Below are 20140 nucleotides of genomic sequence, written 5' to 3'. Positions count from 1 at the left end.
ATATTCCAATCGAACATGGTTCCGCAATATATGATATTCTTTATTCACCACTATCCATCTATGTTACATTACATTCATTCATACATTTCTCCTTGTCGATATGTATTTTACTTATTAATAAACTTACCCCTGGTGGTAAAAATGGAAATGTACTGCAGTCCCACGAGGAGGGGAGGGTCATGGGATGGTTCCCGCCCTTCTTGTCCATATACGGTCCTTCCTGACCGTATACGGATTCTCTGCCGCCGGGTGCTTCGTCGTCGACCGGCAAAAAGTAGACACGAGACATCAGACCGCTCCGAAGCCAGCGCTCATCTAACAGGTACGGATAACGTTTACCGGCTTTAAGTGGAATAAGTCAACGTTATTTTTAAACAACAATATCTGGTGGGTTTTTTGGAAATACTTTATTTTTCTATATGTGCCCGTTTTAATCACTGTCAGAACCGGGGCCTTGTGGCAAGGCAGCGTTAGCAGGCCATGTAGCTGTGGCCTGCCTTGAAATGCTAACAGCCGCTAACTTGGCACCACCAGGCCGGCTTTTGGTGAGCGACGCGGTACATGGCGACATTGTTCAGCGCGTTTACATTTTTGTGTATAACTGTAAACCTAGCCTTTCGTGTGTAGTGCCGTGATACTGTCTTGTTTGTAATGCAATGTTTGACCAGTGTTAACGAGATTTAGATGAGCTTTAGTGGCGATACCGCTAGCTTATTGGTTAGCTCGCGGGTTAGCTCTACTGAACACAATGTGCGAGCAGGTGGAAACACAGACACGCCGATACTGCGTAGTTTACACTAATAATGAACGGAGAAGGATGTATTTAATGTCACCAATCGAATTTTTATGTTTGCTTGGTGACATAAACGCCTAAATCCGTAACGAAAGGATTACTGTTAGTCCCCTCATTCATTTCACATTACGTAGCATCGTTACCGGCGAATTTGACCGTGACAACCGGCTTTTGCTTCGTAATTCCGCGTTCGCGTAAACTTCGAATGTGACATCCGCCGGCTACTGTCCGGAGAAAAGCAGGGACCCTCACAAGTTCAAGTCACTACATGAATCCAACTCTCTACATCCGGCCGATCTGACTGTGCTATCAAATCCAGCTCAGAGATGCCATCCGACCTAGCCAAGAAGAAGGCGCAGAAGAAGAAGGAGGCTGCCAAGGCCCGCAATAGACCCAAGAAGGCCGATGAGCTGGACGGGGAAGGAGACGGAGAGGCGGCAGAGGGCCATACGAATGGAACTGACAGCGGTGAGAAACTCAAATTCGTTGTTCTTTACCGTTAGAAATGATCTATCCTGTGGTATGTATATGCATGTATATAAAAACAGCATATATATTTTTTCGATCATCTCGATTCGAATGTACTGTATTAATCCTAGATTGTCTAATTTCCTTCATATTTATAATGTATACTTTAAATTAAATAGACACTGGTCATTTTTCTGCCTGATCTGGCCATTAAGGGCCTTTTATTGTAATATTTAAGCCACAATTTGTTTTGACTTAAAACCAGAAGGAGTCTTTGCAATATTGTTCTAAATAACCCAGGCAGTGTCTAGTCTCTTAGCAACACTAAGTGTCCTCGGGTATAATTGGAGTTTGATGCTAGGTGTCGATAGCAGTTAATCTGGATGCTAGGTGGTAAGTGGAAGATGGCACTTTATTAATCTTGGATGGGAAATTTGTGTAAGCAGAAAATAAATACAGTTCAGTTAAGACATTCATGCACTCACTCACTGTACTCCTTTCGCAGTCATGGACGGCCTGTGCAAGCATATAGACGAGTGTGAGCTGAAGAAGGCCGAGTTCCGTGCCACCACAGGCGTGCTGTCCTCCCACCCCAACAGCACTGACGTCCACATCAGCAGCATGTCTCTCACCTTCCACGGCCAGGAGCTGCTGTCGGACACCACCCTGGAGCTGAACTCTGGGCGTCGCTACGGCCTCATCGGCCTCAACGGCACAGGTATCTAGAAAGCTCAGTTTGTTGTTCGCAGCACATTGGAGAGCATGTGGGAGTCATGATGGCCCTGGAATGCTTGAATGTTGGGAATCTTCAACAAGTCTCTTTTGGTAGACATCTGATTTAATGGGAATTTAATACAATTGTTGTCGTCACGTCTGGACCACACGGCAGCACTTGCCTCGGATTTAATTTGAATAAGAATATTTGGCACTTGGTGTACACTTTCATCCAGGCATCATTCATTCCTGTGAATTCATTTTTAGCATGAGTGGGACTCGGACACGCAAACTAGTGCGAATGCTGTTCCATTGTCTTTCTCCTCGAAATGAATGGATCTCAGTGTTTCTCAATATTTGTTTCCTGTGTCCTCAGGAAAGTCGATGTTGCTGTCCTCCATCGGCATGCGTGAGGTTCCCATCCCAGAGCATATCGACATCTACCACCTGACCCGCGAGATGTCTCCCAGCGAGAAGACGGCCCTGCAATGTGTGATGGAGGTGGACGAGCAGAGGATCATGCTGGAGAAGGAGGCTGAGAGGCTGGCCAGCGAGGACTGTGAGTTCCAACAGGAAGACTTGCCCTAGTACAGGAAGACTTGCGCTAGTACAGGAAGGCCTGCCTAGTTCAGAAAGTCATGTGGGTGGTACTTCCTTATTTAGGCTCGGCTGTCAAAATGGCAAGCCTGAATGGCAAAGTCCTGCTCTAGTTCAGGAAGTCCTTGTGTTGAGGGCTTCCTAACTTGGGCTCATCTGTCAAAATGGCATAGTAAAAAAAAATACAATTGGATGTCCCTATCCCTCTGTATAGCATATGATGGTAACCCCAATTGTATGGTATAATGAAATGGCCAAAGTACAGCAGGCTAAACTATAGACTAAGGTCTTTTGGTATTTTTTATCGTCCACAAACCTTTTTCCGCCTCACAACTGAGTTAGCCAAAACCCTACTTGCGTAATGGGTAGATTACCCGGGATTGGTGAACAGACCATGGATAAGACGTGATTGGCTAACAAGGCCTTTAATCCCTCCTCCAGCTGAGTGTGAGAAGCTGATGGTGCTGTACGAGCGTCTGGAGGAGTTGGACGCGGACAAGGCTGCTGTGCGCGCCTCCCGTATCCTCCACGGCCTGGGCTTCACCTCCGCCATGCAGAACCAGAAACTCAAGGACTTCAGTGGAGGCTGGAGGATGAGGGTCGCTCTCGCAAGGTGGGAATACACAGAAAATGGATCAATAATGTAGCAGTATTGACAGTGTATCTCCAAGGCAGGGTGCAAAACACAAGACTACAGGTTTCTAAAGCTTTGTCTTTGTGTCCCTCTCCCAGAGCTCTGTTCATCAAGCCCTTCATGTTGTTGCTGGATGAGCCGACCAACCATCTGGACCTGGATGCCTGCGTGTGGCTGGAGGAGGAGCTCAAGACGTAAGTCCCTCTGAACCACAGAGCTACAGCAGCGCTATATCACACTTATCCTCTGGATGCTACAGGTCTCTCTAAACCACATCTCTGGAGAGCACAGGTCCATCTAAACCACACATTCGTCTCTAAACCACAACCTGTCTTTGATTACTCATTAATATTTTTATATTAAAATTAACTATTTATATGCTACATTCAAAATGCAATGAAAATTGTGTATTTTTTTAGCATTAGTTTTGTTGATGATAAATGTACGTGATCAAAGAATTTCTTAATGATCATTTAGTCGATCGTTGATTAATCATGCCCCTCCCTACTCTGGACAGTACAGGCACATCTAAACCACTCCTCCCCTATGACGCACCTCTGGACAGTACAGGTCCATCTAAACCACACGACACTGGATAGTACCGGTCCATCTAAACCACACCTCTTTAACGCACCTCTCTACATCACAGGTCCAGCTACAACACACGACACTGGATAGTACCGGTCCATCTAAACCACACCTCTTTAACGCACCTCTCTACATCACAGGTCCAGCTACAACACACGACACTGGATAGTACAGGTCTCTCTAAACCACACACCTTGACAGTACAGGTCCCCTCAACATCAAACCTACCATATCTTTATCACAGCTCTAGATTATGTTATGAATATTATCTCCTACATGTCTAATATGATTCCCTCTGTTCTGCTCTTATTTTGAAAGGTTCAAACGTATCCTGGTGCTCATATCCCACTCCCAGGACTTCCTCAACGGTGTGTGCACCAACATCATGCACCTGAACCAGAGGAAACTCAAATACTACACCGTAAGTATTTCCTGCTTCATAAAGGAAAAGCCCGCCCTCGGGTAGTATGGTTTCACATAGGGGGTGGGGCCTACAACTTCTGAAAAAACAGGTAATTTATAAATGCATAATTTGATAGGAGAAGACACTTGAAACGGCACATAAACTGATCAATTTTTAAAGGGTTTGTTTATGTCCTTCAGTGGTCTGAACTGTTGTAAATCTGACTGTGCCGTTATACCTCTGCCCATTTCAGATAATTAATATGTAGTGCTGCTTTGTGGATGTGTGGTTCTGTAAAATAGGTGAATAACGTTGAGTGATTCACTAATATTTATTTTATGCCACTATTGATGGCCGTGTTTGTTAGAGCAGATGTTTTGATAAAGGTTGATATTGTGGATCCCCTCCAGAAAACAAGTTGTAATGAGATCTGCACCCTTTCTACTCTATACATGCGTGGCCTTTTGAGGCCTTTCCTCTGACACTGTGCAACGGCATAAGAATGTTTTGTATTTGTGTTGCCAGGGTAACTACGACCAGTACATGAAGACCAGGGAGGAGCTGGAGGAGAACCAGATGAAACGCTTCAACTGGGAGCAGGACCAGATAACACACATGAAGGTAGGAGGGGCACCCCGTGTGGTGGGGGCCATGTACTGCACCTCCTATTACCTACTCCAACTATTAAGCAATTAAAACACATTTACTTTAAATTCGGAGCTGCTTGATGGTCACATCCACAGAACAGATTTAGCATTAGATAGGAATTCAAACTTTTAATTGCCTTTATTAGCTCATGCTGTTTTAATTCATCATAGCTTGTGGTGAGTTGATTCACTTTTAATTGGTTAAATGTTTCTTTGGTGAATTCTTCAAATATGGCTCTGCTACCTGTCTGTAGTTTGACCGTTACTTCTGTGTGTTGTGTAGAACTACATCGCCCGGTTTGGTCACGGCTCTGCCAAACTGGCCCGGCAAGCCCAGAGTAAAGAGAAGACTCTGCAGAAGATGGTGGCCTCCGGCTTGACTGAGAAGGTGGTCAGCGACAAGGTGAGAAGCTCTTCCTCTTAAAATTCACACAGTATCACCAGTTTGTTTTGGTCTGGTTCATATTTCTACAGTAGAAGCTGACTCCTGTGTCTCTCCTACAGACGCTGTCATTTAGTTTTCCTGCCTGTGGGACAATCCCTCCTCCTGTAATTATGGTTCAGAACGTGAGCTTCAGATACAGTGACAACTCGGTAAGATAATCTGTCTCTCACCCTCTTCTGCCTCTCCATCTGTCTCCCGCTCACTCTCTCCATCTCTGTATCATGGTTTGTCAATTCCGTTCCAGCATTGTTTCTGTGGTTTTCAGTGTTTAACCTGTACACGTCTCCTCTTCAGCCACACATTTATAAGAACCTGGAGTTTGGTATCGACCTGGACACACGGGTGGCCCTGGTGGGACCCAACGGCGCGGGGAAGTCCACCCTGCTCAAGCTCCTCATGGGAGAGGTAAGCAACGCCCCCACCCATTATCTGGTCTGTTACGTTTTATGGGCATCGCCGTTATCCCTCATCCCAATGTTGACCATATCCGGGCAAATGCAGAGACATCGTAAACGGATGAGAATGCAGTCATGGGACGTATCCACTAGAACGATTTTAGATTCTCAACTTTGAATCAGTCGAAACCATCGCATCCAAAGGGATCCAAACACTGTGGTGTCTGCTCTGTTGAACCTGGTTGTTGTTCCTCTGCAGCTGCTTCCCACAGATGGGATGATCCGGAAAAACTCCCATGTGAAGATCGGCAGGTACCATCAGGTAGGAGACCTTATTGACTAACATCCTGATTGTTACTGGCCACATTATTTTGTATTGCATAAGACCAAGCACAAACAGTGTAATGGGTACCAACTGAGAAAATGAGGAGGATGAAGGGTCTGAAGTTAAAATGTTCCCCAGACTGAGTGGGGAGGAAAGCAGGCCTAGAGGTGGTGTCAGAAGGGTGTCGATGTAGCATGGTTGTAGCCGTCCTTCTGAGTCTCTCCCTGTGTCGGTCCCTCAGCATCTCACAGAACAGCTGGAGCTGGACCTGTCTCCTCTGGACTACATGATGAAGTGCTACCCAGACTTCAAAGAGCGGGAGGAGATGAGGAAGATCATCGGACGCTACGGCCTCACGGGCAAGCAGCAGGTAGGCCTGTCACGATAACAAATTTTTCTGGGCGATTAATTGCCCCAGGAATTATTGCGATAAGCGATAATATTGCCGTTTTTCAACTAATATAATGATAAAGTACACCCTTTCGAAGATCAATAAACCTTTATTTTTAAAGAACACTGGAACTGGACGTCTGGAAGACATTTAAAATATCCAGAATAAATTAACAAAACAACAATCTATTATTAACAAAAAATGCTCTTGAATAAAAACCAAACGCCACCAAAAACAATAAATAAAATTGAAACACTAAATAAAAAGGATGTAAACACGATTGCGCCAGGACTCCGCCTCCCACACAGACAATGCAACAAGTTAGTAGCCGCGTTTACATGGCACATCTGATACGCATCTGATCCGCATAGATCTGTTCCTAAAATGTGTTCCGAATGTAGGCTACTGTATACATGGCAGTAACAAAAGTGTCCGTTCTGTCTCTCGCGCACACCTGACACATCTCTGGACCGGCGGCAACATAATGGATGTCTTATCACTATCGGGGATTTTAAATTAGAATTTAATGAAAGCACAGCAGGAGAGGGCTTTTCTCTGCCTGCTCCTTCAATTAAGAAGGACAGCGCAGCAACGTCAATTTCTCGTCAGATCTTTATATTTACCTTAAGCTCCGCCGCAAACAAGAGGAATTTGGATGCGAGTCTGCAGCCAAGACTGGTGGGAGAGAGTGGTCTTACAGGAATTTAGTGACCAGGAATCCTCGAAGGTCCATTTGCGAACTACTGCAGCTGCCATCTCTAAGTTAAGAAGTATTTTAACGTTCAGCCTGCAAAAGTACTACTAGTAGCCTACTCATTTACAGTTACCTCGGACGCGCGCGGACACTACGATACGCGAACACGTCATTAATAAACACCCATGTCCCGTCGCTTAGCAACCGGACACGCTTACCGGACTACTTTTACGGAGTGATAACAAAGACGTGAATCAGGCAATAAATCCACTTTCCTTGACAGCGGTGAAGTTCGGTGTGCTTAAAAGTACCGACGGAGCTCAGTGGACCAATTGCGAACTACTGCGGCTGCTCCAAGTTAAACCCCAATCTATTCGGAATAAGTCCATACATGGCGATTAAAACGGACTACACCACCTCTTCTATTCGGCATAGAATCTATGCCGAACAGATAATTGTATTCCGAATGAGGCGTATACATGATCATGATGTGTCCATGTCAACGCGGCTACTGACACTTGACGAGGGGGTTTACTCGTTGTGCCCTGTAATTATGAGCCGGAGCCCGATTTCAACCCGACATTTGTTACTTAGGCCTACCCTGCTAAATATATATAATGCATAGAACGCCGGTCACTATCGGGAAAATAAGCCCAGACAGGGCGAACAGGCGACCGACGCGCAGCGGAGGTGTCTTGCTTCACCCTGAAGGGGCTTATTTTAGATAATGACCGGTGACGTTCTATACTACATCATCCCGCTTATTACAAGGCTACTTGCCAAGATGAAAAAAAAACTTCACATGGTGTGTCTTTTTACAATTTATTCGTTAGCAGCATTCGTAGTGTTGATCAGCAGAGAAATAGTCCTTCAAAGACGTTGACGTTGCTTAGCAAACGAAGACGCTGGGGTTGACAAGTTACCGGACTATCTATGCAAGTGAACGGAGCGTTCCACGGCATTGAGAAGACCCGTGTAATAAAGGCCTATAATATTTCTGTTTATGGCATAGATTTCTTCTCAGATTAGGCCAATAAAGCAATGATTTAAAAAAAAGAGTGCGAATGTAAATTATTGCGGCCGGCAAAAAATTATCGCTCATTTTAATTTATCGCGCAATTAATTGATTTATTGCATATCACGACAGGCCAAGCAGCAGGTAACCATCGAGAATTGAGAGACACGCCTCAGACACCAACACTATAATGGTTCCCCAAACTGTTGGCTACGGATCACTCGGCTGTTTTCACATAAAGCAACTTTTCCCCTTCAAAAATTGAAAAGAAAGGAACCATAAAATATAGACATATTATAAATGTCACAATCCCCGGGGACTCCCACGCTGAAATCAGTAGTTTACACCAATCCGAAAGGTCTGGGGCTAAGACTTGTGGTTGTGTGTCCAGACGAGCCCCATCGAGAACCTGTCGGACGGCCAGAAGTGCCGTGTGTCCTTCGCCTGGCTGGCCATGCAGAACCCCCACCTGCTCTTCCTGGACGAGCCTACCAATCACTTGGACATCGAGACCATCGATGCCCTCGCAGACGCCATCAACGACTTCGAAGGAGGCACCATGCTGGTTAGCCACGACTTCAGGCTTATTCAGCAGGTACGGTACCTGGTCTCCCATGATGCATTTGAAGTACCCTTTGCCTTTTTTATCGCTCGTCGTAAGAGATGGTTAGGTTTAGGTAGAAGGTCAGATTGTTAAGTTTAGGTATTGGTTAAGAGATGGTTATGTTTAGCTATAGGTTAAGAGATGGTTATTTTAGGTAGAAGGTCAGATGGTTTTGTTGTTGGGTTAGAAGTGTTTTTGCTTAATTGGACATGAACATTGACAGGAAAGACATAGTGGACTCTCGGCCACCCTATCCTAGAACTGTTAAGGTTAACCTAAACCAAACCATTTCTAACCATTAGTTTAGTGATGGCTAATGGGTTAGATTTGGTTTAGGTTAGGGGTGGTAAGGGTAGAGATGGTTAAGTTTGAGTGACGTCAGTAACTTGCTGACTGCCCCCTATGACTCACCGTTAATGTAACTGAGTCACAATAGGAAGGACATCCTCTCCTACCGCTTTACATTTCACAACAATGAGGTGTGAACTAATGGTTAAATTACACAACTAACTTTGGTTGTGATGTACTGCAACAGAAGCCAATGCTGTCGGCTTCTGTTTAAAACTATATGACCTAGCCTAAAATTGTTGGACAAGATGTATACCCGGTCAGTTAATTAAACCAGAAATGAATAAATTTTTGCTCTGCTTCGTCAAGTCTTGAAACAAAGTTGTTTGGTTGCGTTTCTCTAAGTAAAGGGGTTAATTGTTTTGTATCTTCCTGTCTAGGTGGCTCAGGAGATCTGGGTGTGTGAGAAGCAGACCATCACCAAGTGGAACAGGGACATTCTGGCCTACAAGGAGCACCTCAAGTCCAATATTGAGAAGCAACAGCATGATATCTAACACATCTCCGTCCCCCACAACACCACCATCATATCCACTAGCCTCGCCCACCCGTGGTGCATCATGGGTGGGCGAGGCTGGGCCGGGTCGATGTTTCAGTACTGTAAAAGAAGCATCGTGATCACAGGCACGTCTGTCATACATCCTAATATTACCCTTTCAGTTCGACATGGGACTTCCACACCTCAAGCTGCACTATGGTTCTGGTTCACCAGAAGCATCGCAGTGCATTTTGGAACACATTCCATTGTGCTGTCCTAATAGAAAATGATTGGTTTTCCCTGAAGTATGGAGTGGCTTTAAGGTCATTTAATGATTCTTAACAGTTGTCTTCTTTTTATTATTTTTTCTTCGATGAAACAGCAGTTATGCCTTATTTAACATTGTAAATGATGCAATAAAGGTTTGTCAGAAATAAAAACGTAACAGAATTTGCAATTGGACATTATGTTCAGTTAATGGATTCTTGAATCAACACATCCGATTTAAATGCAGACTTTATTCATTCCACATTATGCTCTATTTGTAAGTGTACCCGAACAGTGGTCGCATCCAAAAATAACCATTTTCTGAAAATAAAGTATAGTTTACAACAATTCTGTAAACGGCATTAAAAACGTTGGTTGTGAGTTTTTGCTCTGGGGGTGTACATGTGTACTGCTAACCTCATCGCTATTCATTTCAGATTAACATTCATTTTCCTCCCAAACATGTCATCTGCTTTGATATAAGCTGTAAACATTAGAAAGGAGAAATTAAGTATTGAAGACATGTTTTAATTTGGTGCTTTGTAATACTAGGTTGCTGTTTGATTTGGCTAGGCGTTCTGACTACATGTATACCGGTTATTCAGACTCTGTATGGACAGATGATGCCCCATCTGTTTCTATACCCTTAAGCTGCAGACGGGAGGGGTTAAATATGGGAAGTTGTAACACGCATGTGGAGTACATTTTAAACTGCCCCGTTGATTCAAGCGCAGTACTCCTCATGGCCAAGGGTTGGTGCCAGGCTGCTGCTTATACAGTGCAGTTCTAAAGTCTTAACACCAGAGGATCTATTTTATACTTGACGTAACCAGTTGTTCCTGCTCCTTGTCCTCCAGCAGCAGATAAGATAACCTTCCTGGTCTAGACTTTGTACTGTTGCAAAATATGCTAGAGGAATCCTTTTATGGATCACAGAATACATTCTTTAATTGCATATAAAAGCAAGTCAAGTCCCCTGCTCACTCATTAGCCTAATTAATCACCAAAGCTAATTAGTCCGCCGATAAGTGATTGGTTGTGGTCATCTCGTTATGTTGATAAGAATTTACAGAACGCCGGTCTCAACCTTCAAAGGGTTCCTTTAACGTTTGCATTTAAATATGTGGTGCAGTAGGGTTCATCTAGACCAATGAGAGCCAGGACTGACGCCCCATGGCCCTCACAGGGATTGGTCGTCGTCGGAGACGTCGTCGGGGGCGATAGCGCGCGTGTTGCTGGCGCGGACGCTGCTGATGTTTTTCAGTGATTGGATGCCGGACATGGTCACGCCGGTGCCGTCCAGGTTCACCTGTGCCAGGTGCATGTGTCTGAGGAGCTTCAGACCTGTGGAGGATGCAGCGTTAGCCTTCAGACCAGCATGGTGGTTTCAATAGATGGAGGACTCTTTGTGGCAGGGGGGCGTGGACCTACCACGGTCTGTGATACGTGTCCGGCTGAGGTTGAGTTTGGTCAGCTGGCTGCAGCCAACCAGACCCCTCCGCACCACCGAGTCGCCCACACGCGTGCAGGCCAACCCCAACACCTGGGGAAGGCACATTTCAGATGGGTGCTTGTCTGCTTGATCGATTTCAACCGGCGCATAAGAAATCTATTTCCCCCCAACTCGTGGGTCTAGTGGGAGGAGTTACCTGGAGGTGGGGCAGGCAGGTGATGAGTGCGGCAACGCCCCGGCTGGTGACGGCCGTGCGGTCCAGACACAGCTCCTGGAGCTCCCTGAGGCCCCGCAGGGAGGCCAGGCCGGCGTCCGTCAGCCCCGTGTTGCTAAGAGACAGCTTCTTCAGGCTGCAGGGAGGGACAGCAGAAGGTTACGCGGTCGTTAATGTGGAACATCGCTCTGCTCTAATATAGGAGAGAACTGCTTCATGCACGGACCATTGAAGTCATTAATCGTGGTTAGTGTGTTAACATCTGTCTGTTACAAGTGTGTTACTACTAGTATATAAGTACCAGTCTGACCAGAGTGTAAGTACTAGTGTAACTTGTTCAGTAGATAACCTGCATGTTAGTACCCATCTGTTGCTCCCAGTTTATTACCAGTACTTTAGAAGTAGTCTGTTAGCAGTACAGAGTGTTACCTGGTCAGTATATTACGAGTATGCTCGTACCAGGATGTTACTACCAGTATGCAAGTACCAGTGTGTTACCTGGTCATGGTCGCCAGCTCGCTGACTCCCTGGTCCGTGACCTTGGTGTAGTCTGTGAGGTCCAGCTCCGTCAGCAGGGTGAGTCTGGCGAGGAAGGACAGCCCTCTGTCTGTCACAGAGTGGCGTCCGGGCAGGGTGAGCTGGCTCAGCCTCAGACCTGGGGATGTGGCTTCATGAGTATCTCCTTCATGTCATTCATGCACCTTGAGGCTTCAGATTGACTCCCCCCCCCCCTCACCTGAGATGAGGTGGAGGGCGTGGTCGGGGTCCTGGACGGGGATCCCGGCCACGCTGAGGGCGGCCAGGGAGGGGTGTCGGGCCAGCGGCTCCAGGGAGTGCTCCGTCACACCAGTCCCGTCCAGGTACAGTGTCTGCAGGTGCAGCAGGTCTGTCAGCGCAGACACGTCGCTCACCTGGTGGACAGGTGGACAGGGGGGGTGGGTCATTTACTATATTAACCAAAATCATTAACAAGTTTTCTTTATCATTTGATAGCTTCTGACTTCAATGCAATGAGTGAAATATAAAGTCTAGTACCAAATAGTGTCAGTGTTGTATGTCCGTACTAGTTGGTCTCTGGGCTCTCCTACCTTGGTCTGCTTGATGCTGAGAAAGCGTAGGTGTGGCGTCGAGGTGGGCAGCGCAGCCAGCGTTGCCTCGGTGACTGCCGTGTTGTTCAGGCTGAGCTGTGATAGGCTTGCAGGAGCCGAGCCGAGGTAGGGCAGCATCCCCGCGTCGCTCACCTTGGTTTGGTCCAGGGACAGGAAGGTCAGGCTCTTCAGGCCTGGACAGCGGGGCACACACTTAAGTTAAGGTTCTGTATCTATATGGACCGTATGCGGCTTTCCCATGGATTCAGCCGGACGGACCGCACCCTCTGGGGAGGCACAGGAAAACAATAGTCCCGTTCTCGTCCACCAAGATTGTATCTGGTTTGCCGTCCACCGTCCCCCTGAATCCATCTGAACACAGCAATATTCACCAGGGGGCCATCTTGGTTCTACACGCCTGATGTGATGTGAAGGCCATTTCACTCTTGTCCAGAGAGGCCCTCATCGTAGGTTACCTGCACGTCTTCTGTTTTCCCTGCTATATGTTCAGGTTCCTTTATGATGGACTTATTGTGGAGGTTTACCATTTACTGTCACCGGTGTTCATCTTAGAGGCATCGAGTGAGACATTTTGCTCAAGGTTCTATAGCAAGAGACAGCCGTTTTCATAAGTGGTCTATGTGTAATATTTCACTAGTAATTGAGGGCCAGGAAATAGAGCCATACTGATCAACATTCAGATCAAGATTATGTGCCAACCAAATTATACCATGTAAGCATTTGTTATTATTTCTTCTACTTAGATCCGGAGGCTAATTCCACAAAAACGAGGTGGAAGATCAGATGTTTTTTGTTTTATTTTTGGTGAAACGGCGGACTGGAGGAGTGGAGTTCTGGGAGCAGCCTAGGCTGGGGCCTTGCGTTCCTGCACGCGGACGGAGAACCGGCAGCCCCGTGATCAGCGCCCAGCCGGGATGTGGAGGTCAGAGAGAGGGGGGGGGAAACGGACCTGTGATGTACTGCAGACAGGAGTCAGTGAGCTTCCCACAGGAAGACAGGTTGAGGTGCTGCAGTTTGACGAGACTTGACAGCACAGACAGGCCGGAGTCTAGAAAAAAACAGGAACAGCCAATCAGAACGTAGAACAACCCTACCCATGGGACTATACATTATACATTTGGGTGCACACTAAAGAGGGCCGATTTGGAAATGCCATGCAATGACCAATTAACTTAACACCTGGTGGTGAAACCACAAAAGAGATCTAATAGAGGTGCAAGTTACTAGAGGACATATCCAGAGGACTTAAAAGAGGTAACTAGAGGAGTTAAGTACAACTAGTTCCTAGAGGTCATTTCGGAGATAGTAACTAGATAATGTGGCTACTAGAGGCATTAACTAGAGGTCATAACCGAGGTAGTAACTAGAAGTGGTAACTAGAAGTAGTTCCTAGATGTCATATCAGAGATAGTAACGATTGGCAATATCAGAGATAGTAACTCGAGGAAGTTACTAGAAGTAGTTCTTAGAGGTCATATCAGAGATAGTTACTATAGGTAGATTCTATAGGTAGTAACAAGACGTCATAACCGAGGTAGTAACTAGAGGTGATAACTAGAAGTAGTTCCTAGAGGTCATATCAGAGAGAGTAACTATAGGTAGATACCATAGGTAGTAAATAGAGATCATATCAGGGGTAGTAACAAGAGGCCATGTCAGAGGTGATCCCGGTACCTGTAATGAGGGGGGAGTTGACCAGGCTCAGGTGCTTGAGGGCATGGAAGGCCCTGAGCTGCCTCAGCAGGTCGTTGGTGGAGTAAGGGTAACTGTTGAGGACAAACTTCTGCAGCGGGCAGCCGAAGAAGAGCTCCAGGGTGCGGGGCCGCAGCAGGCGCTCCCGGGCCATGTGGCTGAGCAGCAGCTCGGCGAGCTCCGGGGTCAGACACGCCAGGCTGCTGCTGTACTGCATGCTGGGCGCTGGGGAGAGAGACACCAGTGCACGTGAGCCGGTAGCCCGACGCTCTGAAGGACCGACTTAGTACAGGGGGTCCGCAGCGGAGCTACGACAATACGCTCAGAAGGCAATGGAACTACCGTTCAGCTAGTAGGAGAGGAGTGGCGCCACAGTGGTCAAAGCGATAGCATTCTGGCTACTAATCAGTCTACAGTGGCGCTGTGGTGAGTTAGCGGCGGAGCTACGGTGGGCGATAGCAGGAGAGCTACGGATGGCACGTGTTGCGTTGTTCCGGCCGCCGTACCGGCCATGAGCTGTGCGGTGGCGCGCGTGGCCATGCTGCACAGCGACGTGACGCTGGGGGCTCGGTAGGCCCTCTTGGGCGGGGAGGGGAGGCCCTGGTGGGCTGGATGGTCGTCCTGGTGAGGCGCCCTCTGGAGGCGCTCCACGGCGGCCAGGCCTGCGGCCCCCGGCCCTGCACGCGCCCCCGCCTCCTCTGGAACCATGACCTCCTCCACCACGCCCTCCCTAGAGACGCACGGACAGGCCTTAGGAACATGATGAGGCTTTACACGCACAAACACGTGATATACTTGCCTATTTCTGCATATTTCTGCTATGGCTGATAATGCTACAATAGTGTTATGTAGCATACACTACAATAAAGCATTATCTTTGTTTCAAAATGCATTAGTGGCGTAGCTTAACCATGTAGCCTTAGCGTATCGCTAGCATGTAGCATTTGCATGGTGTTGTGGTGGCTCACTGGAGTCTGTTGCCCTGCTCGGGCCACTGGTGGCGGGGTTCCACCCCACCACGGAGCCTGTTGTCTGGGAGGAAGGGCAGCCTGGGCATCCCTGGACCACGATGAACCACCAGCGACGCATCAGGATAAGCCAAGGTACAAACCACTCAGTTACTAACATTGAAAAATGTGGGTGGGGAAAAATCTAACAACGTAACATTCTTCCCCACTAAAGTTACTCAGTAAAGTGCAGAAAGAGAGAGAGAGCAATACCATTAGGCGGGAAAGGCGGCTCTTCTTCTTGGTCAGCCTCCAGCTCTTCATCTCCCTCCTCTTCCTCTGCGGCGGCGATCTCTCCGGCTTCGAGCTTCTGACCCCGCCCTGCCCAACACAACCAGAACCAGGACCGTCATAACACTGCCCACCACAACCATCTCTCCAACAGCACAACTAACTCACCTGATCTTATTCTAATGTCAGCGCAATAAACAAAGAATTCTTGGTATCATCCTTCATAACCTATAACCATAACCAATCAGTTTCCACGATTGGTTACAATTATTCCAGTATGTTGATTTTTTTTTTTTCCTTTCCCAATTTTCCAATGACCTCCTGATAGGTCAAAAGGCCGAAGGTAAAACGTGACAGGCGGGTTCTTACCCCAGATGTGGGAGGGGCCAGAGAAAGGGGCCGGGGCTCCAGGGACGCCGGCATAGGCCACCGCCTCCTCCCACTGTAGGTGGGGTAACGCCGGAGGCGGGCCTTCCAGCTCCATCTCTGCCTCCTCCATCTGGCCTGGGACATGAGGAGCAGCAGCAGCAGCAGCAGCAGCAGCAGCAGCAGCAGCAGGAGGTGCAGCGCTGCACTCCTGGTCCTCCTTGGGCCCAAGCGGGGAGAGAGCGGGCCGGGAGAGGGCGGCAGGGGGGAGGACGGGCGGGGGGAGGGGGGCCGGGTCGCGGGGGGCCGCCTCCGGGGCCGTGGTCTGGAGGCAGAGGGCCGTGTTGGGTGTGAGGCCCAGGGAGCGCAGGGAGCACGCCAGCTCCGCCTCCCCGAAGCGTTTCCGTGGGAACCCCTGGAGGAGGGAGAAGGCGGGAAGGGACGGGTGGCGCTCCGATATGTGCTCCACCACGCTCCGCAGGGGGGCGTCGGCATGGAAACGCTCTCGCATGGATTCGCCCGAGGGTAGGCGGATCTGCAACATCCCAATTAATAGTTTGAATGCATAGTTTCAATAAATCATTTCAATACTGTAGCATATACTCTCAATAATGTCTGCCTCAACCGTCCTAATATTTTGTGCACAGATCTATTTTCTGTATTTATGGTATGTAGTCGTTTTGCTTTTATTTCATTTTTTTGTGTCTGTTTAATTTCTACTACCATCAAGTACTTTCTACTCTTGCATCTGAATCGCCGTTCTGGGATATATATAGAACCCTTTTTTTTTTTTTTTAAAGCAACCAGTGCCACTGTCTTCGTCTGCTCATCACAGCCCCAGCCGCCCGTTGTCTGAGGTCCATCCTCACCATGAGGATACAGTTGTTGTCCACGTTGGTCTGGAGGGCTCCCCCTAGCTTCTGTGCTGGGGGGGTCTTGGTGGTCTGGGACTCCTCGGCTGATGACGCGGTCTTTTTCTTCTCCTGCTGACTCTTGCGGTCCTCTGCAATTCGCTTCAACACCAGCTCACGCTCCTGAAAGAGAGGGTACCCCACACACACACACACACACACACACACACACACACACACACACACACACACACACACACACACACACACACACACACACACACACACACACACACACACACACACACACACACACACACACACACTTTAAAAAGGGCCCCTGTTTCACCACCACGATTGATATTGATCGGTCATTCAAATCCATCCTCTTGTGATATCACAGGAGGGGGTGCTCACCCAGATGTAATTGGGGTTTGATTTTGAGGAGTCAAAACTTGCGCGTGCGTGTGTCTCACCTGTTTCTTCTGCCGTCTCTCGGACCGGGCCTCGTGGGCGAGGCGCTGCATCTGCTGCTCCTCAAAGTCTCCCAGGGAGGGCTTGATCCGGGACTCCAGGGGAGGCAGGGGGTCAGGGGGGGGAGGGGAGGACACACCGGGGGGGGGAGGAGAGCCCAGGGTCAGGGAGCGAGATGCTGAGGAGGCAACAACACACACACACACACACACACACACACACACACACACACACACACACACACACACACACACACACACACACACACACACACACACACACACACACACACACACACACACACACACACACACACACACACACGAGGATGAAGACGATAGTAAGGTACTATCTACTATGGAGTCATATAGAAGACGCTTTTATCTGCCGGTTTCACAGCCTCACAGTAAAAGACGGAAACAGCCTGAACACTATTGTCAACATCTGTTAAGATCACCGGAGTTAAACAAAGGGACTTGAGTTATTTTTGCAATCAGCAAATCATTAAGAAAGCAGCAGGTATTTTGGCTTCTTCTGGTCATGTTCTTAAAAGTGAATTCTCTGTGTTGCCATCAGGGCGTGGCTACGCTTTACCTGCTTGCAGAACAAACCGCCATTCCAAATCGTTCATCCCCTCTGCAATTCGACTACTAAATGCTCTGTAGTTGTGTATGTGTATTTGTTGTTTGTATGTTACTCTGTCTGTATACAAGCTGCTCAAACTATTTTCCCCTAGTGGGATTAATAAAGTTGTATTGTATTGTATTGTAAATTCATTTATTTTAGTTTCATATCATTAAGGATTAGGGGCCTCTGGCTCAAGGGGGCCTCCAGACATTGGGGATTTAACCCAGAACCTTTTGGCTGGGAGTCAAACACCTTAACCAATAAACATTCCGGTCCACTATCGACACTATGTCTTCACCATCAAGCTCTATATTCCTTAGTGATCTTATCGATAAATAGACAATTAACAACATGTCAGTATTTCCGCTACCTTCCCTGACCTTTGCAAGTTAACTCTACAAAGTTACTGATAGAAATAGTAACTAGGGTAGGAATGTTGGCTAGGAGCACAATAGTTGGCATGTGGATATAAAACTATGAGTCTCTATGTTTACCTTCCCTTCCCAGCTTGCACCCAGGACAAAACTCCCCTCACAGTGTGACTGGTCAGGGGTGTGGTGCGTCATACCTCCGCTGTCAGCTGACCCTCCGTGTGACCCGGGCCCTCCCTGGTCCTTGGGAGGGTTGAAGGCAGAGAACGCTGATTCAGCAGGCTCCGACGGCCGCTTCATCAATTTGTGTCGCACATTCTGTCCCTGCAAGAGCCTGTTATCCACACAGAGGGGGTTTAATGAACCAAATGGAGGTTATTTAAGGTCAGATGTGCTGCTCTGATGCTAATGATTGCCCTCAGACAGGTCAACCTGGTAGTCTTATAACAGTTGAATTGTACTAACACAAGATCAAAGAGAATGCAGGCAGAATATGTGTGAGAAAGACTGAGGGGAAACTCCCCATTGCATCCACATCAGCAGAGGGAAACATTACATTTGATAAGGTGGAGCTATCATTTATTCAAGGACACCCGTTTCACCAGACCAAATACCAGTAATTTTCCATTACAGACGACCACTCACCACTCTGCAGCATCCGCAACGGAGAAATGCCCCGCCTGCACTGCCGACTGGATCTGATCCTTGGTGAATCCCATCTCACCCAGAGTGACAAACAACGCTCCGATAGTCTGCAACGCATCTTCACATGCGTCACTGCTCTGAACTCCATGAGAACATGTGACATACAACTCAACATCCCAATTTACAAACGTAGCTCCAAACCATTCCCTTAATTATTTAAGGTGTTCTCCAGGCCTCGGACCCCTCTCTACATCATCTACATGCATCTCGTTTGCCATAGTCGACAAGGCCTCAGACAAGTCCTGTGTCAGCTTCACAATCCTAGTTATCGCCTACAAGTGCCTCCACTAAGATCAATAACGCCATAAAAACGCACACCCTTCGTAAAGTGCTTTGGACTTCCACAGGTTTTATTTAAAAATTATTTAAATAATCTATGCATTACATTTGATATTTCTCTGGGTGTGTTGTGGTATGTTCAATGACATACCAAGAGCAATAACTTCTGGTTATAATTGAAGTGGTACTAAACATTACCCTATTACCTAATAAGTTATTCATAAACGCTGATTATGAAAAAAAGGCAGCTATTAAAATACACATTTTCCATTGTAAGATATTTTGAGTTTATGAAATAAAAATACAACGAATTCCCTTCTTAAAGTTGTTCTTGTACCGCTATTTAACGTTACCGTCTACTAAAGGCACGAAGGTTTAGAGTGCAGTTAGGAATTATTTGATTAACCAACATATAAATAAAGTTGAATTATGACAATAATGTCACCTCAAAGTTAAACGTAAGTTGGCACAACTAGATATCAGTCTTGACATTAAAACGGGCCAATCTTATTCATTTGGATAAACTCGTTGTATAACATAACACACCTGCGGTCCCATAGCTATTAGACAATAACAAACGCTGTTGGTACAGCAGCTAGGTTAGCATAACAGCTAGGTTAGCATAACTTCAGCTGAGGTAACTGTATGGGATGTCACCATAGAAAAGGCTAAAGGCTACAGCAGATGGCAATACAGTGCTAGCCTGACTGCAATTATAATGGGAACTTACCGGAGAAACCGTAGAATTCATGTTTCTGTTTTAGCCGTGCATGAATCGAGATTCAGCGAGGAATACAATAATTTACTTTCGTTATATTTAACGTTTAGCATATCACGCAAAACTGACCTCTACCCCTTCGACAAGTGGATTGACAGGACTCCCACGAGAAATTAGCCAATCAGAACCGCTTACCCATTGCGGTAAACGCCCACAAACAACAGCCATGTGACTGAC

General features: G+C 47.2%; 2 protein-coding genes across 2 annotated transcripts; one reads left to right on the top strand and one right to left on the bottom strand.

Moving 5' to 3' along the window:
* The first annotated feature begins 163 nt into the window (after nt 1-163).
* Nucleotides 164-10175, top strand: LOC132452238 (ATP-binding cassette sub-family F member 2-like). The gene is made up of 15 exons (XM_060044723.1): nt 164-322; nt 1113-1261; nt 1767-1979; nt 2352-2534; nt 3014-3185; nt 3305-3400; nt 4113-4215; nt 4723-4818; nt 5128-5247; nt 5349-5438; nt 5584-5694; nt 5944-6006; nt 6251-6379; nt 8501-8704; nt 9442-10175. Exons 2-15 carry the CDS (start codon nt 1120-1122, stop codon nt 9556-9558), a joined length of 1839 nt encoding a protein of 612 aa, XP_059900706.1. The 5' UTR covers nt 164-322; nt 1113-1119; the 3' UTR covers nt 9559-10175.
* si:ch73-173p19.1 (uncharacterized) lies at nt 10038-20085 on the bottom strand. The gene is made up of 17 exons (XM_060044721.1): nt 19916-20085; nt 18847-18953; nt 18399-18535; nt 17206-17381; nt 16748-16912; nt 15882-16413; nt 15495-15602; nt 15243-15333; nt 14781-15004; nt 14257-14499; nt 13532-13630; nt 12562-12755; nt 12210-12384; nt 11972-12128; nt 11456-11609; nt 11238-11349; nt 10038-11150 (listed from the first exon to the last, which is right to left on the bottom strand). Exons 1-17 carry the CDS (start codon nt 19934-19936, stop codon nt 10987-10989), a joined length of 2859 nt encoding a protein of 952 aa, XP_059900704.1. The 5' UTR covers nt 19937-20085; the 3' UTR covers nt 10038-10986.
* Nucleotides 20086-20140: the final 55 nt, after the last annotated feature.

The sequence above is a fragment of the Gadus macrocephalus genome, chromosome 23 (assembly GCF_031168955.1).
Source record: "Gadus macrocephalus chromosome 23, ASM3116895v1".
NCBI classification, from domain to species: domain Eukaryota; kingdom Metazoa; phylum Chordata; class Actinopteri; order Gadiformes; family Gadidae; genus Gadus; species Gadus macrocephalus.
Note: the sequence above shows the minus strand (reverse complement) of the source record. Positions and strands in the feature narration are given on the sequence as shown.